Source organism: Cephus cinctus, unplaced genomic scaffold, assembly GCF_000341935.2.
Source record: "Cephus cinctus unplaced genomic scaffold, Ccin1 Ccin1_scaffold0690, whole genome shotgun sequence".
NCBI lineage: Eukaryota > Metazoa > Arthropoda > Insecta > Hymenoptera > Cephidae > Cephus > Cephus cinctus.
Genome location: NW_014333313.1, coordinates 514,746 through 541,234, shown reverse-complemented (window position 1 = coordinate 541,234; position 26,489 = coordinate 514,746). Strand labels below are relative to the sequence as shown.

Below are 26,489 nucleotides of genomic sequence, written 5' to 3'. Positions count from 1 at the left end.
GTGGAACATGTTTCTCTTGTTTTTTCTAGGTCGATATCAGGTTCAACAAGGACCGTAACCTGACTTACTCAGTATCCTATACACCAAAGAGCGAAGGACCTCACAAAGTAAAGGTCCTGTTTGCAGGACGAGAAATCCCGAAGAGTCCTTACACTGTCACCGTCGAGGGACATGCTGGAGATCCTAGTAAAGTTACAGCTAGTGGTCCAGGTCTTCAGCCTGATGGTGTCGTTGTTAATAGGCCTACCTTCTTTGACATCTTCACTAAGGATGCTGGACGCGGTGTTCCCGAAGTCATCATTCTGGATCCCCAGGTATTACTCAGTTCCTGGTATACGTCTTGGGTATCGTAGATTCCTCAGGACGTTTCTGAGCTTCTGTTTTTTTTTTTCAGGGTTCAAAGACTACAGTGCCAGTAAAACTCCGTCAGACTTCACCAGATGTATGGCGATGCGAGTACGTCACACCGATGACGGGTATGCACTCCGTGAACGTCTTCTTCGCCGGGAAACTCATTCCTGGAAGTCCAGCCGGGGTTCGGGTTGCACCTGTCTCCGATGCGAAAAAGTGCAAGGCGTACGGTCGTGGTCTTTTGCCCAATGGAGTTAGGGTCAAGGATGATGCTGATTTTACCATCGTCACTAAGGATGCTGGCGAGGGTACACCAGAGGTTCGAGTCATTGGACCTGGTGGTGTGAATCTACCTATACAGTAAGTATAAGACCTTCAAAACATATCGTTTTCAAGGAAGGTGCAAATTTACAAAAGAAATTTTTTTTTAGAATGGTGAAAGTCGATGCCACGACCTACAAGTGTACCTACAACCCGGTAAAAGAAGGTCGTCACGTAGTGATGGTGACCTATGGTGGAAAGGAAATTCCAAAGTCTCCATTCGAGGTCAACGTCGGTCCCTATAAAGAATCCAGTATAAGGGTTTTCGGACCTGGTCTCTATGGTGGCGTGGTTGGCCACCCTGCCAAATTCACAGTCGATACCAACGGTGAAACTGGCGCCCTTGGCTTCTCCATCGAGGGACCCTCCAAGGCGAAAATAGATTGCCAGGATAACGGTGACGGTACTGCGGATGTTTCCTACGTACCTACTATGCCTGGTCAATATGCTGTTCATATCCTGTGTGATAACGAGGATATACCCAAGTCGCCATACATTGCCAATATTTTGCCTAAGACCGACTATGATCCTGATAAGGTTACTTTTTTTTTATCTCTTCGCATAAACTACCACGATCTCACTGATGAATTATATCGTTACACGTGGATATCTTTGCGTAGGTGGAGGTCCACGGACCGGGAATCCAACCGGAAGGTGTCGCAAGAGACAAACCCACTAACTTTACTATAGACTGTAGGAAGGCCGGCCAAGCGCCTCTGGAAGTCGTTATCCTGGATGCTCTTGGTAGATCCGTGCCACTTAAACTTGATGACAAACGTGATGGCACTGTACAAGCTCATTATACACCTACATCCGGTTCCCAGCATACGATCCAGGTTAGATATCACTTTCGGTATCTTCCCAAGAAGACGTGGAATTTCCTAGAATAACATACATTCACTAATTACCATGCGTAGGTGAATTACGGTGGTGTAGCAACCAAGAAGTCACCGTACAGAGTTAAAGTAGCTGCACCCTTAAATCCTGCCATGGTATCTGCCTTTGGACCAGGACTGGATAAGGGCGTCAAGTCAAATACTCCAACTCATTTCAATATAGACTGCCGAGAGGCTGGGCCTGGGGAACTTGACGTGACCATGGATGCTCCAGATGGCCGAGATCTGCCTATCACATTGAGTGATAACGAGGATGGTACATACACTGTGGATTATGTTCCACCAGCACCTGGAAATTACACAGTGAATATGACCTACGGTGGCCTCAAGGTTCCTAAGTGTCCTCTAAAAGTGAACGTGCAGCCACACATTGACGTATCGAAGATCAAGGTCGACGGACTCGAGCCCAGTGAGTAATTCTTATTTGTATTACTCTGATAACACTATCAATCCAGTCAGGTCATTTAACGAGATGCAGCAAAGAGAACAGGATCATACGATGATTTCAAAATGGAGGGAAGGTCCATAAGCTTTTAGCAGAGCAATTTAATCGCAGTATCATTGACAAATGGTCACCGTAGAATGGCTCTAGTTGCCAAGTGGACTTTAGACCAAGAGAAGACTAAGGAGGACGGAGGAACGGATGCAGTACTTGGCATCGGGAGTCGTACCCTATCGTTTTCTAGCTTGGACATAACTGCGGACGTGACTATGAATCACCCGGTCCCGACGAACATGGCTAACACGATGCACTTGGTGATTTAACGCGGATAATAATTTCCTCCGATCATCATCATTCATAACTGTGCTTAATCCGGAGGTCCGAGAGGGGTTACATCATGGGCCATAAACCAGCCTAAAAATAATCCAATAGTAATCTCCATCTGTTCCTGCTCATACATGAAAATTTGTCTAAACGGTCTCTATATCGGAGGATACCGATTTTTTAGTTCTCCGAATGAGGTTCATTTCAATTATAAGACAAGGTCAATAGTGGGTCTAAGAAAAATAGTTTCTGGTAGTATACCGTGGTGTTACGTAGTTTTCATGAAATATAGGTTAGAAGGTCTCCTGGGATGTGTGACTGGCATGAAATTCCGCTGGAACGGAGTCGACGTTATTTTTAGCATATTGCGAATTCCACGGTTCTACCGAAGTTTCGTATTTCATCTAAAAATATTATGGTTCACGCTTTGCATCATTTCACGAATCCTCGGTAGAACTCTTATACAAAGTTTATGAGTGCCCATGTAAACGAAGGGTATGAGTTTTAGGACAAGAACAATATTTACTTGAATAGTTTGCCTAAAGGCGACTCTATGATTAAATGATAAAAAAAAAGTATTTATATAAATATATATGTAAACCGCGAAAACCCCATAGCCGCCCCCGTGAACAGCCTCCAGCAGTTCCGCGTGATAACGCAAGACGCAGGAAAGGCGGACTTCCAAGTAGCGATCACGACCCCGTCCGGAAACAGAGTGAAGGCCCACATAGTACCGACCCACGAGGGCTTCCTGGTGAACTTCACGCCAACGGAGCTAGGGGAATACCTTCTGGGAATAAGCTTCGGTGGTGAACCGATCTCGCCGCAGCCATATCGGTTGACCTGCGTCCACGGAAGTGATCCTGGCAAGGTCAGAGCATCCGGTCCAGGATTGTCCCATGGCATAGTGAACAAGCCTGCCGAGTTTGTAATCGATACCAGAGGCGCTGGTCAGGGTGGCCTTGGAGTCACCGTAGAAGGACCATGCGAGGCTGCCATCAATTGTCGTGACAATGGCGACGGCACCTGCTCCGTCGCTTATCTACCGACCGAACTTGGTGACTATGGGATCAACATCACCTTCAACGACCAGCACATTCCAGGATCGCCGTTTCAGGCCCTCATCGAGTCAGAGGCCGACCTCTCGAAGATCAAGGTGTCCGGAAACGGGATACAGCCCCACGGTCAGCCGTCGCGTGGATATAGTTTTTAATCAGAGACATTTATAGCATGGGATGTCCGCTCATTGTCTAGACGATAGAGTCGGAATTTTGCTACCGACTGTCCCGCGGGAACCAAGGGAGATACTTGGGGATACACGAGCCACTATTAAATCCTTGTCAGAGTATCACAGGACTTCCCTTGCGAGTCGGTTTTAAATATGACGTTGTACCTCCTACAGTCGCCATATTTGATTTTTTCTTTTAATCGATTGTATCATTGATAATACGTATTACGATCACAGGGAATCTCAGGGGGATTATTTGTTGTCTTGCAATTATTTACAAATTTGTATTCATCTTATTAACTTTTAAGCACAATTTCATTATATGGATTTAAGCCAATAACGAACTCTTGATAATTGTATAAAAACTTATATCATTATATTATCAAATTGAAAAGCTTTTGAATTATCATAATAACCAAGAGGATTCATTTTTATAATTTGTCTTTTACTTTTCTTATTTTAATTATTCGCTGCGATTCGCTGACCTCCATTGGTTCCCATAACACTAACGGACCATGAAGCATCTCGCCGTTTATTATTTGCTGTGATTTTTATATCGGATCATTCGATCGTCCACGATAGTGTAATCGAATTTTATTATAAGTATCGATGACGATCGAGTCATCTACTTTCTTTATCACTAACAGTACTCGGAGTGCGTGTGAATCTTACTGTATCATAGACTAGTCTAATACTCTTTTATGAAAATTAATCATGATAGTTAAAATTAATTTATTATAAAATGACGTAATTGGGACGGCCGTCGTTGATCTGAGTATTAAATCATTAATTGCATGATCCATGTAGACCACTGTCTTGGCACGTTGATTAGACTGAATGTTTGTCCAAGTATTTCAATCTGAATCATATTAATTTATTTAATCGATAAATCAGACCTTCTTGAATATCGATTTTCTTTCAGGTACTCTAGAAAGCACAGAATTCTTTCTGGATGTTTATTTAATGTCTTTAAATAAGTGATCTTTTTTTCTCTGTTCGTTATAGGTGTTTACGTGGACAGTCCGACAGATTTCACCCTGGACACCAGAGCCATCGCCAAGACGAAGAGCGACGATGGGAAGATCTCCTGCACGATAACTAATCCAAGTGGCGGCAAGACTGAGAAGGTCATCACGCCTCAGGCTGATGGTACCTACAGGATCAGTTATACACCCTTTGAAGAAGGCAGACACACCATTGATATACTCTACGACAACGTCCCTATCCCTGGATCACCCTTTTCCGTTAACGTTAAACGTGGATGTGATCCTAGCAAGTGCAGAGCTTATGGTCCAGGTCTCGAGAAAGGATACGTTAATAAGCCTAATCAGTTCACAGTAGAAACTACAGGTTGGTATTACTGTCTTATCTGTATTGTTGTTTGATCATATCCAGTGGATGATGTAAAAGATAAAAGAATGATTTGTTGATCAACAAACTTGAGAAGGAGAGAGAATGAGCTTGCGATTAATTTATGGATGATTACTTTCTTTTTCTTTTTTTTTTTTAAAGGTGCTGGAAATGGAGGCTTGGGTCTTGCCATTGAAGGCACCAGTCAGGCTCGTATGACCTGTAAAGATAATTATAACGGATCCTGCAGTGTGGAGTATATACCAACTGAACCTGGTGATTATGATGTCAGTATAAAGTTTGCGGATCAGCATATTCCTGGATCACCGTTCAAGGTCCAGGTTGACCGTATAGTTGACAGCAAGGATGTCACTGCCTATGGTCCAGGATTGGAGCCTGAGAAGGTTCGCGAAGGTATCCCTGCGAAATTCATGGTGGACACTACGAAAGCTGCTCCTGCACAGTTGGATGTTAAACTTAAGACGGACAAGGGTCATATCCAGAAGCCAGAGATCAAGGAACATGGCGATGGTCTCTATGAGGTCACCTATCAGCCAACACCAGCTGGTAGTAACGTTCAAATTGGTGTTACTTACGGCGGTCAGGATGTCACTGGAAGTCCATTCAAGATCAAGGTCAATCCTACTGTCGAGCCTAGCAAGGTCGTACTTTCTGGTCCAGGGGTAGCTCCAAAGTGCACCGCTTCCTTCCCTACCGAGTTCATCGTGGACACTTCCAAGGCTGGATATGCTGATTTGGAGGTTCAAGTTTTGGTAAGGAGCACGTGACTTTATTATTTCTAAAACAAGTACTCATACGTGAACTTCCGGTTGACTTTAAATCCATCTACTTCTGCTCCAGGGTCCTGATCAAGTCCCACGCAATGTCGAAGTCCAAGATATAGGCGATGGAAAGTTCAAGGCCAAGTATTTGCCTGACGATTGCGGCAGGTACAAGGTCAATGTGAAATATGGCGGCAAGGAAGTACCTGGAAGTCCAGCTAGTGTGCAGAGCGTCTCCACCGGAAAGGCTGATCAGTGCAAGATCAAGGAAGGCATTCAGCGTACCTTGGCCCAGGGTGAGGAATACTGTATAACCGTGGACACTGAAAATGCCGGCCGGGGTGCAGTCACCTGTCGCATCCGTTCCAGTTCTGGAAGGTAAGTGTATTTCTGATTTTCAAAATCATCGGTCAAGAAATATATCTAATTACTATCTAGCTGTATTCCAATTTCAATACTTACGTAAGCCTGCTCTGATGTTTTTCATGAAACAGTGTAAGGAATGCAGACGTGACGGCACCGTACTGACGGCTTTTTTTTTTTTTTTCTTCTATAAATGATATTTCCATGTGGTTTCCGGACGTTCGGACATACATAAAAATGTGTATTTTTGAATCGTCTCCGTGACCCTAATACCGCATTTATTTTTAATCGGCAATCACTTTCTAACCTAACCTAACCTACCTTTATCTGTTAGATTCAAAGAAAATCATCCACAAGTATTTGTTTTCTTCTTTGAATCTTGATATTTGAATTACTATCATCTTATTTTCAAAGTCTTGTCTTCCCTCTGGTGCCTGGTCGTTAGTTGTATCGGTGTACATATGTTTCTGACAGCCTGAATATATATGTACACTAAGAGGATTCCAATCCAGTGGGTGGAGTCGGAAGCTTAAATTTAAAAGATCTCTTAAACACTTTCATCCCACTCGGCGCCACTTGAGCAGAAGCATTCGCACATCGTAAATCTTATGAACTCCGTTCTGTAATGATGACTGTTCTATCTAACTCCTGTTCTTTAATTGTGTTCTAGATAGATAACGATACGTAAACAATTGCGTTTCCATTGGTGAAAATATTATCTGGTTTAGAAATTTTTATTATACAACTGACCATCTAGCCTGTAAGGTTGCAGACTTCGGTCTTGCGAGTAACATTCATGTTGGAATTTTTATAACCTTTTTTTTTAAAGATCATATACATATCATCCACCTTAAATTACCAGACTCAGGATGCGCCATGATGAATGGTGACCGAGTGGATATCCTGTTTTTAAAAGAACGGGAATAGCCGCAGATTCAAAATGAAATGTTCTTGTGGACTAGGTAGTAAAAAAAAAAGGAAAAAAGGTTCAGCTAAAAATGTTTCATTTCAGTAAAATCCAAAATAGTACTTCCGGTAGCTATATTAATTATATATGATTTCTTTCAGAATTCACTGGTCCTGTTACTCTCCTAGTCAACTCCAGTCCTTTGCCTCCGACTCCTATCAGACTTTTGGCAGAGATCACTGTCATTACTTCTCAGGGATTAGTCTTGTTGCACTCTGATTTCATAGTACCGGCACGAAACTACGTGTAATAGTTGATGACTCTATTCGTCGTCGCACACTGTCATCATTGCTGGGACTGAACAGGTGGAGCATAGTTATGGCAGATAATTTTCGAAAATTCAAACGAATAGTCTTTAATAAGAAGGATACCAGAAAGTCCAAGTATTAAAAACTGCACATTAAAATCAGCTTACTAGTCGCAGTGTGATGTTTAGAAAGATTTATTTATCTTAATTTTAATTAAAATTCACTCCGGCGTATAATTATACCGAGTAACCGTACTCGATGACTGTATATATTTAAGCGTGAATCTCGTTTTAAAAAATTCCTTATATTTATCAAGTTTCAAGTAATACGTCTGTCGACGCCGTTACGACGCGTAAGCATTATACGTCGATCGTCGTGATGATTATAAAATTTCTGCGTGCGTTCTGTCGCATACACAATTGTATTTTTAGCCGCCTAACACTGTAAGCTTGACTTTGTAACTTTATAGCCAGTCAGAGTTACGATTCGGACTCAGTCGCCGGCCAATACACTATAACGTACGATCATATGAATAATCTGACAAGTACAAAATAATACCACACGCGTCTAACCTATCAGCGTATGCAAATACTTAGCGAAAGTTGTGAATTACAATTGACTAATGCATTTAATATGAAAATCTATTAAGCTATATTTTATTGAGAAGCACAAAGATCAAAGGAACGCAGTAATATTCAAAGGATAACTGTTCGAAGATTCGTTACAATTTTCCTTATTTTAACTCCAAGCTACCAGTTACTAATTAAACCGCTAATGGGTTTGTTTGACGACGGCACACGTCTACGTTCTGCATTGCGGGCAACTGTCCGGCATGTAATTTCGCAGACAGCTGTCGACACCCGTCCTCCAACTACTCACTGCGAATGCACTGTATTTCTTTTAGTCGAAGCGTGACTTTTTAGGTTAATTTATTATTTTTCTACTTAGTCGATGCTTATAGTATATAATTCAACGTATTTTTATTATTTACAAAGCCACGCGCAGTCGCATCGCTCCGTTGTACAGTCTTGTCTAGGATTCTACAATCACGTGTAAAAAGTCATCAGATCTCGACTGTGCAACGACGAATTCTCGGCACCTGTCGTCTCGTTGATCATCCCAAGATCTTTTTCCGTTTATACAAGCAGCTCTGCCAGCTTGACTTCTTCTTGAATTATCTAGACAAACCACGTGGTAGTCTAATCCATAGCGTTCTTGTAATTAATTGTTATTTTTTTACTCGGTATAGAAAATATCTACTGCGCAGTATCTCTTGAGCCTTACGTAAGGTTTCTGTAGTTAATTGTTTATTCCGGCTCGATATAGAAAAGGTCGATGAAAACCCGTATACCGTTATCTCGATTAAATGAATTGTTATTGTTTCCGTTATGCGATTTCGCCATATCAGCCAGAGCGTAAGGAGACCCCTTACGTGCGTGCCACTGGAAAATTGTTCTGTGAAACAAACGATATTCCAGTTCTATTTTCGACGTCCCATAATCCTGTGCGCTATGTTAACACCCAAGGCCGTGACGTAAATTTTAGGCCGTAGCGCCGTTTTCGTTTATTTCTCCAAAAGAGTATTCCTGTGGCACTGGACGAAACACCGTGAACCTTTCATAGTCAAATGAGCAGCCTCGACTTTTATGCAAGAGTTTTATATTTTTTTATTAACAATTTTTTTTTTCTTTACAGCGAAGTCCTGGACATTGATATTGACGACAATGGAGATGGTACCGTGAATATTTATTATACTGTCGCGGATGCTGGCGAGTACACACTCAGTATCAAGTTCGGAGGCCAGTCCATTCCCGATGGCTTTTATACCTTTACGGTGAGTAAATTTGATCTTTTTTTTGAACGAATAAAGAAATGTTCGTCATATACCACAATATATGTATATATCGCCATACTGGCTATACAATAATTATATAGAAACCACTAGGGAATCTGGGACAACGAGCGTGGGCTAATTGGAACACGTGCTACGACATCGTACGAGCCAAGAATCTTTCCCGATCGACATGTTCTACAGGATTTTCGGACAAACGTTTATTATTAGATTACAAGCTCATTGCTTATCATATAAGATCGTACGATACGATGAAAATAATCTTACCATACAATTATCTAATTTCGCGAGCGATGCGAATATGATATTTAGTAAAATTCTTATACTGCGAATTTCGCAATTTAATCCAGGTCGAATACCACGTAGCATCTCGGTCCATTTGTTTCTCTTACATCAAGAGGGATGCCTGGATGCTGGGACACTCGAGAATTTATAATACTTAGCTCTGCTACCGTCCTGAGACCATGTGCCAGTCATATAACTAGCTACACGTTACTTAATTCATACATAGGGATTAATGCATAAGAGATGGATTAGACAGGTATGACAGCTGTCATTTGACAGTTCAGGTTAGATAGTATTAGGTAAAATTGTATTGTTCAGCCCGATTCGAATATACGTGGATCCTTGGACAATGGCCAATTCGATGGAAGCGATAAAATCAGTGGATGTGACGCGTATCGACAATGTATTTGGTAGAAATTTCAAAATTTTTCTATTTTTCAGAAGTATCCCAATATACGAAATACCAACGAGCTATTAAGCCAGTACGTCAACGTAACGAGTTTCATTCGGAGAAAATTTTCGTGACGAGCACGTAACGTCGGAGTCGAGGATGCAGTGGAAACCGAGCCAGAAATCAGCGACACTTTCCTGGAATAATTTTTGAATGAGTCTCGGGTGGTCGTCGCATTTATCCAATTAACCGAGTTGTCGGAGTGCTTGCGCTCTTGTCAGTCCTGCTGGGAGACAACTTCAGCCAGGAATTGCAACGTTAACCTAGAGCTGGTATGGCGGAATCAAGAGGAGGAAAAAAATGAAAGAGAAATGTGTAACGTGTGTTCGCGCGATTCTGATGGCTCTTCGTGATCTTTTGGTGGTTTTCGCTATTCGCCCCCCTGTGAGCGGGTGGGGGAGCGTAAAGCGTGTCTAACTATAGAGGCTAACACGTACAGGATATTGTCGCGAAGACTCCAGCGACACAGTTCTTCCCGAGGGCTCAACCTGATCGCATCAGTCGATTCGTTTATACATAGTAGCATCCTCGACCTCGTCTACGGCGACGTCGCCATCGCGAGGTACCCACGAGACACGTTGACGTATAAATATTGTACACGTACATTGCCAACTAATAATAAGCTTATATATACATGTACACGTATATACGTAGGTTCATGCGTTACGCTTAGCTATGAATTAAGATCTGATTTATAAGTGGCGACTTTTTACTTAAGCGCGTTAGGGCCCTTAGGGTCTGGTTGTGTTTGGACTTTGACATTTAAGGACCTTTTGTGCGTTGTACTTGCGTCGAGTGCATTGGCGCTCTATTGGAGGTTTTGTTTTCTGGTATATACACAGTTTTAGGTGGTTCAGTTATTCTGGGGGTACAAGGGATTGTATTGGCGAGTGGGCGTATCAGCGGGCTTTTGTTTCCTATCGTTGGATTCTAGTAGTGAATATCGCATGGTATAATTAGACAGCTAGGATAGACAGTGCACACCTTGTTAAGATACTATACGCTTTTACAAGCTCGGCAGAAGTTGATGCGAGACTGCAGGATACGTAAGTAGAAATTGCTTGAGTGGGTCAGACAGCTATTAGAGGCGAGAAGTGCGGGTCTAATATCGTTGGATGGCTGTGAAGAGTGCGAAGACAGTGCTTGATAGTTTTTAGAGTGGGTATACGGCATCAGTGCTTTTTTTTTTGTATAAGTTTGACGTGGCCTAGAATGAGGAAAAAAAATAAATAGAGAATAGTTAGAAACGTATGAATTGTGTAAAGAAGACAAATTAAGGTAAATCTAGATAGATGGTTATTTAGGTTTGGCGAGATTTTTGAAAAATATTTGACCCCTTCGAAAGGCTCTTTGACTGAGACTGCAAAAAATTTTGTCATGTAAAATCATAGTCATATGTGCGACGGTGGATTTTAATGGCGAGGAAGGAGAAGAATGTATTTTTTGGATTTTCAAACGTGTTTAAAATTAGGCTAAAAATGCGAAATTTATCTTTACAATTTTTTATTGATTTATAGAAAATCAATATCGGACCTTGTAACGGGAGCTGAAATTCAATCCATCTTCCTTGGAGCAGAGTTAAGGCGGCTATTGGTAGAAGGCAGGAACCCACTAGATCCCAAGACTATTTCGAGTTGCTGTTGGTGCTTCGTAAATTTATTAGCTAAGCTAGCAAGAGCAAGTGAGGAGACATCAGTGGCACAAGGGTTTACCAAGAGAAGCGAAGAGAAATAGAAAAGAGAATAAGAGAGCAGTAATAGGCCGTAGGTGGAAGCCACGAAGAATCGGATTAATGTCCATCCAGTTATATTAAACGTCTGGTTACGATTTTTGGAACTATTTTCTTTGGGTATACTCATAATCGGAATTCCGTTTACAGTAGTTTATTTGTACGGCCACTCGGTATTTAGTAAAATTGTAATAATAGCCTGAAAGAAGTGTAAAATATTTTAGGCCGGTTATTGCCTAGTACCACGAACCCGGACATTATAGAGTCTCGAGGCTACTGCTCTTCAGGATCCCGATGATGAACTTTACCGAGGAACGGGTACGGCAGCTGCCGGGGAAGACGTTGCTTATACTACTCTCGTGGGAGCAATGTGAAATATTCGAAAATAGCTAGAAATGCCGCGCGACTCCTAGTGCGACTATCTGATTGTGCCGTCCGCCTCCACCGCCTTCACCGGGAGACCCTGTTTCCTGGCTTAGCTATCACCCTTTACCCTTTATAATAGTCGCTGGTGGGGGGCTGGGTAACTATTATAGTAGCATTGAATTCAGCATTGTGCGTTCAGTTGTTGAATTTGCGCGATGCGGATTTGTAGACAGTGCAGTTACAGTTATCGTATTTTCATATAGATTAATAGTTGAGGTAATAGAATTTTTATAATAATTATAACAGTTTTGTAATTCAAATTAGTACCTGAGTCGAATATTAGTTGGTACTGAAATGTTTAATAATGATAATAGTTTTAGGACATTCGATGATTTTCCTCGATGCGCCATTTTCCAAGGATCTTTTGACAGTTGCGTAATGAATTCCACGTATGCATGTTTATGCACTTTGGCTGGTCACCAGCCCCGTGATATCTGGGTCTCATAATCGAGATCCATTCCTAATGCTGGTTGTCTGAACCCCTTGGCAGGATCATTTTTGAACAATCCTGTAGGATTTAAAAAAATATATATTTACTGTTTATGAACATTGAACGACAATCGTTGTATCGATTATTTCAGGCTTCCGAGGAATACAGGGAACACAGCACCCACAAGACTCACCGTGCGAAAAAGACTCAGCAGCGTCAGGAACAACGCGTTGTCGAGCAACACAGCACAAGCGTGCAGGAGAGTTCGAGTGTGACAACCAAGCGCAGCACAACACAGCAGGAATCGTCGAAAAAGAAGTTCAGGGACGTACAGTTGAACAATATTGTATTGCCATCGACAGGAGGCCGTATCACCGGTGAGTAAACCTAACTTACGATATTTGATTTCTCAATAAAGTCAATTATTCAGATTGTCTACCGCGTCGCCGCCATCTTGTTCCCACTACTATCGTCTATGGAAAATTCCGCCAACCACGTGTCCAGTCGGTATACGCGACTGCTGCGGATGTGTGCTTTTTACGAAATTCCACCAAGGTAGAAATTCCTGGCGGTCAATAAGAGATCGCGTGCTGCGCCGTTTCCATGTTTTATAAATACACCCAAAGGAAATAGCGGAACGATTTGAAATTGTACGGGGCGACGATCGGGGGATGCTTGCGAAATCTAGTGACTTGGCTGGACTTTATTTTCATTGGAACGTCTCGAGAGTCTCGATGTTTTCTCCAGCCGTGACGGTTACTCCCTGACTACTCGTGCGGCTTCGCTATTATAGTACAGAATTGAGCAATGTTCAATCGGTTGTTTCGTGTATAAAAGTTCGGTAGACTTGACTGATTGTCGGACTGTTTGAACGTGGCTGCGCATGCGCACAACGCTTTTTCTTGGTTGACGGTTATGTAGCCTTGTTAGCTACACTGGTTAGTAGCAATAAAACGTAGGAAGTTACTTCACATTAATGATTCTCGCCTCCGTGTCGAAAACGCGTCTCGTGACGGACGCGACAGGTTCGCACTCCTCGGGGTTGTCGGTTCTCCTTTTCCTCGCCAAAAATATGAAGCGCCCGGGCTCCTTGCGTCTGGATGGTAGATGGTGTCGGAAGCGCAAGCTGTTCGTGATATTAATATTGGGTGATTAAGTAGCCCGGATGCGCACTCGTGGTTGGCCAAAATCACGGCAGAAACCTCGAGTTTTCCGCACGGAAGGAGATTTACTTTTATTTCCGTTTTATCTTGCACCGGTCAACTTTTGGCTAGGTTGATATTTTAGAAAAGTAAATCACGATAAAACGAACCTGTTAAAAGTTAACGACGAAAAGTTCTACCACTATTATTTGAACGATCTCTGATATACTTTGGCGATTGCATAATTTTTTGAAAAAATCTCAAATAGTCTCATTCTTTTTTTCTCTTCACCTTCTCTTCGAGAGTAACATTGGAAAATACAAGTTTCCGGTATTAAGCTGATATGTCATCGAGAAAGACGAGACTTGGATCTAAAATGACAAACGGCGGACAGCTTGTCCGGTCACCAATATAATGGCAGTTGCTGTCAGCAAACGAAATTCGTCGTTTCCTCAGGCTGCGACTATAAAAACGTGCGGTCGGGTTGCATGACTCGTTGAAAGCTTGAATAAAAAAAAATTGCCACCGGTACCCAAAAATCGTGCCAATTTCGATTTATTTCAATCGTAAGACCAATGGCGGTCACGAGACAGGAAATTGAAAAGAAGAAAAAAAGTGTCGGTAAACAAGAAATCTACAACGACGAAATTTTCAAAACGTCCCGCGTCCCGATAAACAAACTTTGATAAACCACCAACATTATGTCCGATTCGCGTTATTTGATCGTGCATTAGTCCGTTTCACGGGAGTCGACGAAGAATACTGTTTATTTGACTTGGATCAATGCTACCAGCATTTCCACATAAAATAAATCGCATCCACACAGAATCCACAGTAGCATCTCCAGCACCTACCACGTGCCGATTTGTATTACAATTGTATATTTATTCAAAATAATCCAAAAAATCCCCTAATTAAACAACTTTAGCCCAATTCAAATCATCATAGTCTGATCTTGCTCGTGAACAAATATTCCAAAACGTCGATGATCGTCTTCCTGGACACGTTGGAAGGTTCACGTATACACCCCCTTTACCATAATTCATACACCTCCGCACCTGTTCTATATATTTTCTTATCCCAGGTGAAGACCCACCACCGCATGAGTAACAACAGTCCTCGTCATCATTTCCGCGATTCCTGGGTGGCCACAGCTTCCACCACCTAGTGGAACCCCTTCCTCGTCCTCTTCGCTCCCTCTGGTGCTTCTTCCATCTTTCTTCCTCTCTTCCTCTCTAACCCATATAATCCAAGTCGACCTGGTCTTGGAACCCCTGGGAGGTAACGGCGCCTGCGTGGGACCCTCCCTTCCCCTCGCACCCCCCTTACCCAACCTCAACACATGACGAGTCGTTTAATAGACATAAGCGCCCAACTAATATATCACATCCTGCCTCTGGCTTCTGGAAAAGAATTCGCCGGGTAACGTGTGCGGCAATCGGGGCTGCCATCTTGATACTGTCCCACCTCGGAACTGGTGGCATCCTCAGTCGTGCCGGAGTTGCGCCTCAGAGTGGTACCGCTGGAGAATCATTGGAGAACGTTACGATTTGATTGAAGAAAAAAAAATTTTTTTTTTTCTCTGTATCAATCCGATACATCGCGTTGAATTGTATTATTGTATTTTTATTATTTAATTCGTGATTGGTCGTTCGTTCGCTTTTGGTTGTTTCTCTTTTAAACCGCGTATACCGATATCGGGTTGAGGTGCACGTGTCAACGTTTTTTGGAAATGCTTTGGGAAGACTCCGAGGAAGTGGTCACCACGTGGCAGGAGATATCAACCTATTATAGAGCTTGGCTGAAAAATCTTACCTGCAGCGAATTCGATCGTGCCGAACGCGGACCTATCTGTTACGCTATTCAGGATACGAAGGAATCGAACGGACCTGGACTGGACTTCGCGCCGTTGGTCTTTCAGAGTCTTTACTACGTTCACACGCGAAAAGGTTTTCTTTTGCGTATCTTTTACGTGATACAAGCAGTATGGTAGATACTGGAGGGTAGAGTAGCTCGCGAAGGGGGGAGACTTTGAAATTCGTATAATAAAAAGACTCGGCAGAGTCTGGCGCCTAATACAAGGCAACCGGTTGTACAGACTTTTTTTAAGGCTTCGGTTGAACGATTCAAAATTCCCGCGCTTTCTAGATCAGTTTCTTGATAAAGGACTCCGATATGTGGGTCGCGTCTATTTTCTACAATAGGAAAATAGATGTTGGAGAAAAACAAGTATTGTTTACGATTATTTTCCATTCGATAACCAATAAACAAGATTTGTTTATATCGTTTAAACGGGAACATCTGTCGTGTGTTTATAACCTTTTTTTTTTTTATTTTCTAGATACCAAGATGCATGCGTCATTCGGTGAAAGTCTTTTTTTTTTTTAACCTTTTCTACCGACTAGATCGCAGGGCGTGAATATTATTGGGCAAGGGTTTTGGCACTGAATTGAAAACAGCGTTGACATTATTTTTTTCACGTCACTCATGCTTCGTTACTCAGGATCCTAATTCGTGTCTGTAAAATTGTTCTCCTTGGATTTCCCAATTTCTCGTCCATTTTCTATATTTACTCGTTAAAATGCATCTTTTGGAAATAACGATCAATGTAATTGACATCGTTTTTGAGAATTTTATAAGGTCGGGTCGAGTTCATAAAAATAGGGGCTGTGGTGACGGAAGAGTTTTGGAGAGGGGTGGTATGAGGGGGGGGGGAGGAGGAGGTCGCCGCGAAAATCGTGGGTGGATAAAGTCAAGCGGATCGTGAATTTCGAATTTTAAATATAGTTTTGGCTTAACAGATGCGTTGGAGTCTCCAGTGAAAATATTTATTCTTTTTATTTTATTTTTTTGTTTCACGCGCTTATAAGAAAATTATTTTTATCCAAAATATCCTTAGTCGTGTTTATTGCTTGCAGTCGTGCGGATCAACGTGTAGAATTTTCGTAGCGTAGTTTTTTTTAAATTTATTATTAAAATAATTTTTTTTTTATTTATTCGATGTTTATTATACTTTTTGTCGTCTTTTATTTTTTTTATAAAAAAAATTTTTTGGTCTTTGTTCTAGCTGAAGTCAAAATGCCTAGTGGGAATGTAGATAAACCAGTGATCGAGGATAATCACGACGGCACTGTTTCCATCAAGTATGAACCCCGTGAAGAAGGTCTTCATGAGGTCTACGTGAAGTTCAACGGAGAACATGTGCAGGGTAAGGTTATAAATTTTGGATTTTCTATGATAATTGACGTGTGGGATCTTAGAAAGATAATTGATGTGTAATTTTTGTTTGCAGGATCTCCATTCAAGTTCCACGTGGACTCTCTGTCCAGTGGATATGTCACCGCATATGGTCCGGGCTTGAGTTATGGAGTCTGCGGAGAACCTGGAAACTTCACTGTATCTACTAAAGCTGCCGGTGCTGGAGGTTTGTCCTTGGCAATCGAAGGTCCTAGCAAGGCTGAGATATCCTGTCACGATAACAAGGATGGTACCGTTTCCGTTTCTTATCTTCCTACTGCTCCCGGAGAATATAAGATCTCTGTGAAGTTTGGAGACAAGCACATCAAGGGCAGTCCCTATGTTGCTAAAATTACTGGTAAGTTTTTGGACTTGCGATCCTTGACTTGATGACTCTTAAGAGACAAAATTAATAATAAATATTTTTTTATACCTTAGGCGAGGGCAGGAAGCGCAACCAGATCTCTGTTGGATCATCCAGCGAGGTCCAACTTCCGGGTAAGGTATCAGATACCGAAATCCGCTCCCTGAACGCTTCCATAACAGCACCAAGTGGTCTTGAGGAGCCTTGCTTCCTGAAGAAGATCCCCAGCGGTAACATGTGCGTCTCCTTCACACCCAGAGAGGCTGGAGAACATACGGTAGCCGTGAAGAGGATGGGCAAGCACATTCCCAACTCTCCGTTCAAGATCGACGTGAAGGACCGTGAAGTGGGTGACGCGAAGAAGGTCAAGGTGACCGGAAATGCCCTTAAGGAGGGCAAGACTCAGCAGGAGAACACATTCTCGATTGACACCAGGAACGCTGGCTTCGGTGGACTCTCCTTGTCAATGGAAGGTCCCAGCAAGGCTGAGATACAGTGCAAGGATAACGAGGACGGCACTCTTAATATTTCCTACAAGCCCACCGAGCCCGGATATTACATAATGAATCTCAAGTTCGCCGATCACCACGTCGAGGGTTCGCCGTTCACCGTGAAGGTCTCCGGCGAGGGTAGCAACAGGCAGCGGGAGAAGATTCAGAGACAGCGGGAAGCTGTTCCTATAACTGAGGTCGGTAGCGAGTGCAAGCTCACCTTCAAGATGCCCGGGATAACCTCTTTCGACCTGGCCGCGACTGTGACGTCGCCAGGAGGCGTCACGGAGGACGCTGAAATTAAGGAGGTCGAGGATGGCCTCTATGCAGTGGCCTTCGTACCCAAGGAACTCGGCGTCCATACCGTATCCGTACGGTACAAGGAGATGCACATTCCTGGATCACCCTTCCAGTTCACCGTTGGTCCATTAAGGGATGGCGGTGCCCATAGAGTTCACGCCGGCGGACCAGGATTGGAGAGAGGAGAGCAAGGTCAACCCTGTGAATTCAATATCTGGACCAGGGAAGCTGGTGCTGGAACACTGGCAATTTCCGTGGAAGGACCTAGCAAGGCTCAGATCGACTTTAAGGATCGTAAGGACGGTAGCTGCTACGTTAGCTACACCGTATCCGAGCCTGGTGAGCATACGAAAACTATTGCTAAAGATACCGTAGGCGTTCTAGAATCTCTAGTGCTTTTAAATATATATTCTTTTTCCCTCCAGAGATTGTAACAGCCACGCTTCCTCTATTTCTCTTTTTGTCTCCGTCTAACAACACGTGGATCCTTTCCTAAACCATTAAAGACGACAGCTGCGGTAACACGATAGTGGTACTAGCGAATTTAAAAGCAAATAAACATGATGAAATCGAGGACATTCATAATGGGAAGAGCGATGGTACTTTATGGATCCAGATATACTTTGTATTTGATAAGTGACTTGGATGCTGTTCAGACGAACCTGTACTATAGATATTTAGAAGCATCAGGATACACGTGGGTACGCGTTTATCAAAGCAATAGAGCAAAGTTAGTCAAGCAACAAGAATTCCAATCTAATTAGAGTCACCAATCCATGTACTAATACCGTGTTATTCCCTGGTAGTGATTTCCAAGACATCGCTCATCCTGTACTCATTCTCAAGGCATCGATCCACATTCATTCGCGCCAGGGTCCAGCCGGCTTAAGATACTCCTAGTATATTCAACAGACCATTAATCTCAATGTGTGTACACACTCTGGTATTTCCTGTCTCTGAAAATTGCTTCTTCTATACTGGTACCACCGGTACCACTGGTCCTATCGCTTGGTACCGCTTCCACCTAGTTCAACCTGACCTGAGTGAATTTATCACCAATCGGACACATATCCTCCTCGCGTATGTTGACGTCTTTTCGAGTGGGTGGTACTGTATTCCACATATGAAGTGAGAGAGAGAGAATTATTCATCCTCTATCGTGTGTGGGCTCCATCTCTCTCTCTCTCTCCCTCCCTCTCTCGGTCGTCCAGAAATATCGCCGGCTATATTTGTTAAGGGGATTCATAATTTGGCGCGAGTGGACCGCCGCCGGTCCACTCTGCTTAGTGTGCTTGCGATAGGGTGATGCTGGTTATATTTGGGTTTTGGTGTAGGACGAAACGGAGAATGAGAGACGGGGAGAAAAGGCTCCTCTGAGTTGGTTTTGGTGAGGCATAGTCGATGGGAAGGGAGAGAGAGAGAGAGAGAGAGAGAGGGTTTATTGGATTTACAAGAGTGGGACAGAGACAGATAGAGAAGGTTGAAGGAGTTTGGAGGTGGTGGGACCATTTTGGTTCGCCAGCCGGATTCTCATAGAGGAAAGTAGTGGTGCGCGACCAAGCTTCGTTGGAACAGCTGCATTTATTAGATACATTAGAAATCTTTATATCTTTTTTCTCTTCTTTTTTATCTTTCGCGATTTTTTGTTTTTCACATTAAAATTCTTCGAAGCTCCTTTGCGTTTTCGTGAAACGAGCTTTGAACTTTTTTTTTCTTCTTTCCTCCCCTCCCCTGGTAATACACCTCACCGGAACAGGATGTCGACCTTCACTGCTTGCAAGAAAATTGTTCTCGCCGGAAATGGCGTCGCGGAAGTCCAGGACGATGGTCAGTTCAGTGTGGATAACGCGACTGTCCCAGTGACAGTAAGCTTGGACGATTGTCACGCTACCGTCGACCTTGAACTTGCATGAACTCTTGGATCTATATCAGGGATCTCTATGACAGAGATTCCTTTCTTTGGATGTGTGACTGTGACACGTGAATCGTGGATGATGATTTCGTTAATGACAGCCGATATATTTCTTGTGAAATTTCAGGCGAATACAGAGTGGGCATCAAGTTCAACGATCAACACATCCCTGATTCACCCCATAAAGTCTACATATCCCACGCCATGGGGGATGCTCATAAGCTCGAGGTCGCTCAGTTTCCTGACAGCGGGGTGCAACCTGACAAGCCAGCCACCTTCCTGGTCCGCAAGAATGGCGCCAAGGGTGAATTGGATGCTAAGGTAGAGTATTGTAAAAAGATATTCAGAAAAAAAGAAAGAATTTGCACTATCGTATACAGTGACCACCTGAAATCACCCTTGTGGAAGAGAATAATTTCTTTTTGTCTAAGAAATAAAAATTATGACCAAGAACGTTCAATAAGCGGCTTGGATGAACTGTTTTTATTAGTATCTGAGGGAATTCTCTATTTTTCTCAAATTCCCAAGATATATCCACGCTCGGATTTGTTGCGCAAACCAGAACGAAAATAGCCTGGCTGTTGTGAAACAGTCCAATGCTACATGATGGTGCGTAGGCACGAGAAAATATGTAACAGCCTCTATACTTATATCTTCCTTTTGAGAGACTGATTAGTTAAGTACATACTAGACAATGCCTGTGTACGTAAAATCTTCCACTTGCCTTTTGTATTTGTATGAAGTCTTCAGGTCTGTTTATTTTTTCAAGTACACACCCTGTATATTTACACACGGAGGCTACGGTATCCGTCCCTATAAAGTATAGAGAGAATGAGAGACAAGATTTGAAAAATGGAGCATAAAAGTCAAAGGGAGTTAAAGGGAAAAAAGACAAAGGGTCTGGCAAGGGCCCATCAAGAAAACGATCTCTTCCTGATGGAGAACAGCTGTGGTCCATATGGCTGGGACCTTGACAATGCGTCTAAATCTAGCTGGTGACTTGATGATGACTATGGAACGTGGAACGTAGTCACCCCCTGATGATTTGAATAGAAAAAGAAGGCGGGAAGCAGAATCTTGGTAATTTCGTTAATTGTTTGTTTTCTCATCAACAGATAATCTCACCCAGTGGCATCGAGGATGATTGCTTCATCCAGTCCATCGACTCGGACACTTACTCAGTTCGCTTCATGGCCCGTGAAAATGGCATCCATAATATTCACTTGAAGTTCAATGGCGTCCACATATCCGGTAGTCCTTATCGTATAAAGGTCGGTAAGGTCGACGCTGATCCCGCAGCTCTGCATGCCTACGGAAACGGACTCACCGAGATCAAGACGGGACAGAAGACGGACTTCATAATCGATACCTGTAACGCCGGCGCTGGAGCACTTGCCGTTACCGTCGATGGTCCCAGTAAAGTAGCCATGGACTGTACCGAGGTCGAGGAAGGTTACAAGGTCAGGTACACACCTCTGGTACCTGGGGATTATTATATCAGTGTCAAGTACAACGGTTACCACATTGTTGGTTCACCCTACAAGGTCCCATGCACCGGTGAGTACTTACATCTAGACATTCTGCTGAACTGGATACAAGCTCCGGGGCCTTATTGGGGACCTTTTCGCTTGCAGGTGCGGATCTCGCTGAGAGAGGGGCCCAGGAGACGAGCTCGGTAGTCGTGGAGACTGTACAGAAAATCTCAAAGTCCAAACAGACTGGACCAGTCTTGCCTCTGTTCAAGTCCGATGCCAGTAAGGTCACCAGTAAGGGAATGGGCCTTAAGAAGGCTTATATTGGCAAGCAGAATCAATTTAGCGTCAATGCTGCGGATGCTGGTACGTATACTGGAGATTTATTGTATCTGATCTTCATTTATCATTATGTATAACGAATGTTAATTTATTATTTCTTATTCAGGTAACAATATTCTCTACGTTGGTGTCTACGGGCCCAAGGGCCCCAGCGAGGAGGTTCAAGTGAAACACGCAGGACGCAATAATTACAACGTTAATTACGTGGTGCGAGAGAGGGGAGAGTACATTGTAATCGTTAAGTGGGGCGATGAGCATATCCCGGGTTCACCTTACAAGGTTGATGTTTAAGAGTCTCGAGGACTTTTTCTTTTTCATAACAGTGAGATTGTTAATATTGCCAATTCGTGAGAGAGTAATCCAGTCGACTTATTGTCCAGCCTTGAGTTTCGTTAGATTTTACTTGCGACTGGTTTCCATGTCTCCCCCACTTCTTTTCCCTCCTCGCTCATCCCCTTTCATCCCGAGACCTTGCGCCCACTTGCTACTTTGACACCTTCCGTGTTAAAAATTTGATAAAGCTGTTTATCTTATGTAAATGGCGCGTCTATTCGGTATATACGTATATTGCTGTGTCAGCGATAAATTGACAATAAATTGACGCGATGTCGGATAATTATTGAAATTACGCGATATACAAATTAATTATGTGAGCGGAAGTCACCAAAGTAGATGTAAAGGGTGCGCACGTGGGTGAGTTACTCATATGCGAAAATCGACGTGCCTTTCGATATCCTATTTTATTATAAACTATGCACATGTCATGCCATACGAATCAAATCCTAATTGCATTATATAGCATTATAACTATGTTATCGGTAATTATGTATAGATTACATATATTGCATATTGTCTATTATACATTAATGTAGAAATAAAAACTAATATATTTATTAAGACCTTTGTAACGTTATTTATTAACACCTGGCCCCTTATTAATTACAGGGATGAACATTGTAGCGAGCATGAAGGAGAATTATCTCTTGTACATAATGAGGATATTTTAATCGATCCTTCATGTCTTGGGGAGATGAAGGGGGGGGATGATAAATTGGATCTCGAGAAGCCGACAGCTATTTTTTTTGTAATCTAACCGGTGAGGTACGTGTAACAATTTTTTTTTTATTTTCAATAATTTCAATACACCTGCACGCGTCGAGGCTGCAGCTGCAACACGAAGAAATATAACGTTATGACGTGGAACACGTGGAAAAAAAGAAGGTAGGCGAAACACGCGAAAGCGTCCATTTTGAATTTCTCATGAGATACCAATGACGTTTCAATAAATTACGTAGGAGGGCAGACTCTCAGGTCGATCGAAAGAGGGGGGGCTCATTTGATGAAATTGGCGCAGGGGTAAATCACCCTCATTTTTTAGATGCCAGAGGAGATTTAGAAAATTCGAATTCTCTGATAAAATCCATCCCACAGAAAATCGTAGCCTAATTCATCCCTCTGGTTATCGTACCGTTTCTCCGTTTACAGTGGATATAAAGCATATCCTGAACCCAGACAGGGAGGCTTGGAATAAGCATACGTAAAGCAAGAAGACGGTAGAAACATCCCCTAGCTGTTAGGGGATGTTAAGGACATTACGAAATAAGCGCACTCCCATAACTTCACGTCACGCTTAATCGCACCTGCTGAAAAACACCTGCCGCCTAGACGGGGTGCTAAAAACGATGAAAAAAGGTCATCGGAGAGGGTGCCGCAGGGGGATGGTCGTAGCTACTGGTGCCTGGTGGTCTTGGAAGGGGTTGCGTCGTGGCCCAGTTCACCCGGAGTTCGGAGTATCGACTCGATGAGGTTAAGGGAGGGTCGTAGGTACATAAAATCCCCCTGTAGATGTGCTTACTGGGTGAGGTAGGTAGGTGCGTCCCTCTTTTATAGGGTGGTTCGCGGAACAATACAGAGAAATTACAAAAGTCCCTGTAGGAGTAGGTACAACCTATACCTACTGTGTGGCGGTTGGAGAACCTCAAGAGTGCCGGCTCACTGTTCGTGGCTTCGATAGGACGGTAGGCGGCGCCTGCTGAGGTAACCTCCAGGTTTTGCGAGCAAGTTCGCAGGCGTGAAGGTAGCTGCTGGAGTTGCGCCGTTGGCTAACCCATCTGGTTAGAAACACGCCCCACCATACTTTAACCAACGGCCCTCTGTATAGCTGTCCTTCCCCCTCCTCAACTGGCTATTTATATTCCCGCTAGGACCCTCTGGTGGCAAATTACTCAATCACGGTTGCTGTTTCCATGGTAACAAACAAACTTTCGAATTATCGTCTCTACATGGAAGATCATAGCACAGGTAACCTGCCGCAAGATTTTGATACACCGAAACAATATATTTCTCTTGATTTAACCTAAAAGTGTAGAGAAAAAAGTGGCCGATCGTATCTCAAGTACTCCTCGTAATCATAGGTTATGACGCTTCGTGAGGTTCCTACCAATTCTCATGATTTCCTATGGACGGTAAGCGGATTTCGTACGTGTCTTAACGTCTGGACCAACCGGAGAAAAGTGTCTTATATTCAGCGATGAAAGAGGCTGCGTCAGCGCAGGTATAATAGAAGTCGCCTTTATGCTCTCGTCACTCCTGTATACATATAGAAACGCGGCGGAAGCGAAGCATCGTCCAAGGAAGCGATAGGCGGAGCTTTCCAATTCTCAGCCTCCAGCTACAATCCCACCTTTTATATATACGTCCTACCAGAAAAGGGAGATGGATTTTCCTCAAACTCTCTTTTACTTTCCGTTCTGTCTCGCTTACCTGCCAACTATACGGTACAACAGCCACAAGCTCTGCTACGTGGTAATGGGTCTTCTGTCTTATATACTGTATACTACGAGTACAAGTGTATACACTTGGCAAAGGAAATTTTCAACAGCATCACTACGGTACCACCTTCTGATCCTTTAGATCGTTAACTGAACTCATAGCTGTACATGTTTTGTATGCCAAGTATACATGTAGATATACACCAGCGCCATTTTGTCTGCCTTCCTTTCTTCTTTTTTTTTGCGTCTTGTTCTTTTTTCTCGAACCACCATTACTCTCCTTTCTTTTACCTTAATTGAAGCTTCTTACCTTACGGACGCGTCGGGAGTCACGAGATAAATATCTTTTTGTTTACATAAATTTTGTTACGGTTACGTAAATGCTTCTGGGCATCGTGAATATTTGGCTTTTTTTTCCGATTATTTTGCTTTCGGCGATTCGTGGAGATACAATAAGAGAGATCTGTTGTTACATTCCATGGTCGTTTTTATTGAGTACAGAACAACTTTGTGTTTATAACGCATCGTAGCGCCGTGTATTTACATGTTAGTTTTTTTTTTTTTTTCGAAATTTTTAATAACTGTTTGACATGTCCCCACGTGCGTGCTTCTTTTTTTTTTTTTTTCGACGCATCACAAAACGTACAGTAAGACAATTTTATCGCAGTTAAAGTAGACGGTCTTTTGTTATGTATACGAAGTCTTAGCAATTGTTAAAATAAAGAAAAAATGATTGTGAAAGTGCAAAATGAAAAAGAAAAAAAAAGTTATTACGTTTTCTGTAACATTTTGAAAATCGAGTCAGGCTTTTGCACGCAGGGGAAATACGTGATTCGTTTCTCTCACCGTATACGGACGAATCAGGCACGAAATATCGTTTTTACGCAAATGCAAAAAGTGCCAAGTTCGAATTTCCCGCTTGACAATTACAAAATTATCAGCGACTCGTAACCAGCAAGGTTCAAGAACAAAGTTAACGAATACATCGAAAAAAAAAAATGTATTACACTTTTTTTTTACTGATCGAGTTAAAACACAAAAAAAATATCTTTATCCGTACAGCTTTGTGCTGCCTTGAAGTCGCCCTTTGTTATTTTCATTTTCTTAGATGCACAGCCTCTCCTCAATTTTTTCCCTATCGTCGTACGTCACTCGATCATTCACTCATTCGCGAAAAAGGCTCAAAAATAAATATTCTAGAAAATAAGTTAATTCGCAAAAATCTTCGACGCGAAGGAACCTTCATTAGGTATTTTCATCGTAACGCACCTTTCGGGGGAAAAAAAAAACGTCCAGCGTCTCTACTTGTCATTTCAAACGTCACACGTGTTTAAGTACTTGAGGCATTGGACACGTGTATTTTCGAATTTATTATCCTCCTTTTTTTTTTCATTTTTTCCCTTTTTATTGATAAATCGGTGCACTAAGAAAAAAATTTCACGGGTGACAGTGCATTTCCGTTGACTAAATGGTATCGATCAATGACAATAACAATAGTAATGAAGAGTGATGTGATGGTGATGAGAACAGTGATAAGGAGAATGGTGAAATTCGTCGATAACAACGATAATAATAATAATAATAATAATAATAATGAGAGAACGGATCGATGACAATAATACGCGTTCACGTTACAATCTAAAAGTTAATTTACTAAGCGCTAAATACGTAACGGTATTTAAATCGTTAGTTTAACGTAATATACAAATATACAAGTGGCGTGTTTCCTTCTTCTTCTCTTTTTTTCATACATTTTTTGACAGGTCGATCAAATCTCTCGATCGATCGATCTCAGGTCGAACGAGCTTAGGTTCCTTGATAGGAGCAAGGAAACGCGTGTAAATCAGCTCTCGCGTGACGTCATTCTTTGGAAGGTTTCACATGTAAATCCGTCGCAGATCCGCCGGCGACGTAATCATGTTACATTGTGGACAGAGCTTTTTCGCGCCCTGTAATCACAGTGGGACCAAAACGCGATGAGGATAGAATGATTTAAATAAAAAGAAAAAAAAA

General features: G+C 42.6%; 2 protein-coding genes across 18 annotated transcripts in view; one reads left to right on the top strand and one right to left on the bottom strand.

The window, feature by feature from the left end:
* LOC107269901 (filamin-A) overlaps positions 1 to 22,604 on the top strand; it is a 36,663-nt gene extending 14,059 nt beyond the window's left edge. For 2 of the 12 annotated variants that reach the window (XM_015744313.2, XM_015744314.2), the window contains 18 exons: positions 30 to 314; positions 395 to 711; positions 783 to 1,209; positions 1,293 to 1,508; positions 1,590 to 1,977; positions 2,952 to 3,518; positions 4,568 to 4,912; positions 5,075 to 5,685; positions 5,774 to 6,072; positions 8,968 to 9,106; positions 12,597 to 12,822; positions 16,655 to 16,795; positions 16,880 to 17,182; positions 17,263 to 18,318; positions 20,019 to 20,212; positions 21,007 to 21,448; positions 21,526 to 21,729; positions 21,812 to 22,604. In XM_015744313.2, the coding sequence (XP_015599799.1) occupies positions 30 to 314; positions 395 to 711; positions 783 to 1,209; positions 1,293 to 1,508; positions 1,590 to 1,977; positions 2,952 to 3,518; positions 4,568 to 4,912; positions 5,075 to 5,685; positions 5,774 to 6,072; positions 8,968 to 9,106; positions 12,597 to 12,822; positions 16,655 to 16,795; positions 16,880 to 17,182; positions 17,263 to 18,318; positions 20,019 to 20,212; positions 21,007 to 21,448; positions 21,526 to 21,729; positions 21,812 to 21,996 (6,345 nt within the window). In that variant the 3' untranslated portion in view covers positions 21,997 to 22,604. Of the gene's footprint in view, positions 1 to 29; positions 315 to 394; positions 712 to 782; positions 1,210 to 1,292; positions 1,509 to 1,589; positions 1,978 to 2,951; positions 3,519 to 4,567; positions 4,913 to 5,074; positions 5,686 to 5,773; positions 6,073 to 8,967; positions 9,107 to 9,869; positions 10,423 to 10,779; positions 10,907 to 10,996; positions 11,019 to 12,077; positions 12,232 to 12,596; positions 12,823 to 13,250; positions 13,384 to 15,233; positions 15,537 to 16,513; positions 16,533 to 16,654; positions 16,796 to 16,879; positions 17,183 to 17,262; positions 18,319 to 18,404; positions 18,878 to 20,018; positions 20,213 to 21,006; positions 21,449 to 21,525; positions 21,730 to 21,811 lie in introns of those variants that run through there. The other 10 variants (XM_015744315.2, XM_015744316.2, XM_025087150.1 and 7 more) reach the window with 9 other exon arrangements.
* A 2,341-nt stretch (positions 22,605 to 24,945) lies between these two features.
* LOC107269935 (E3 ubiquitin-protein ligase Rnf220) overlaps positions 24,946 to 26,489 on the bottom strand; it is a 73,372-nt gene continuing 71,828 nt past the window's right edge. For all 6 annotated transcript variants that reach the window (XM_015744394.2, XM_015744396.2, XM_015744390.2 and 3 more), the window contains one exon: positions 24,946 to 26,425. In XM_015744394.2, the coding sequence (XP_015599880.1) occupies positions 26,354 to 26,425 (72 nt within the window). In that variant the 3' untranslated portion in view covers positions 24,946 to 26,353. The remainder of the gene's footprint in view (positions 26,426 to 26,489) is intronic.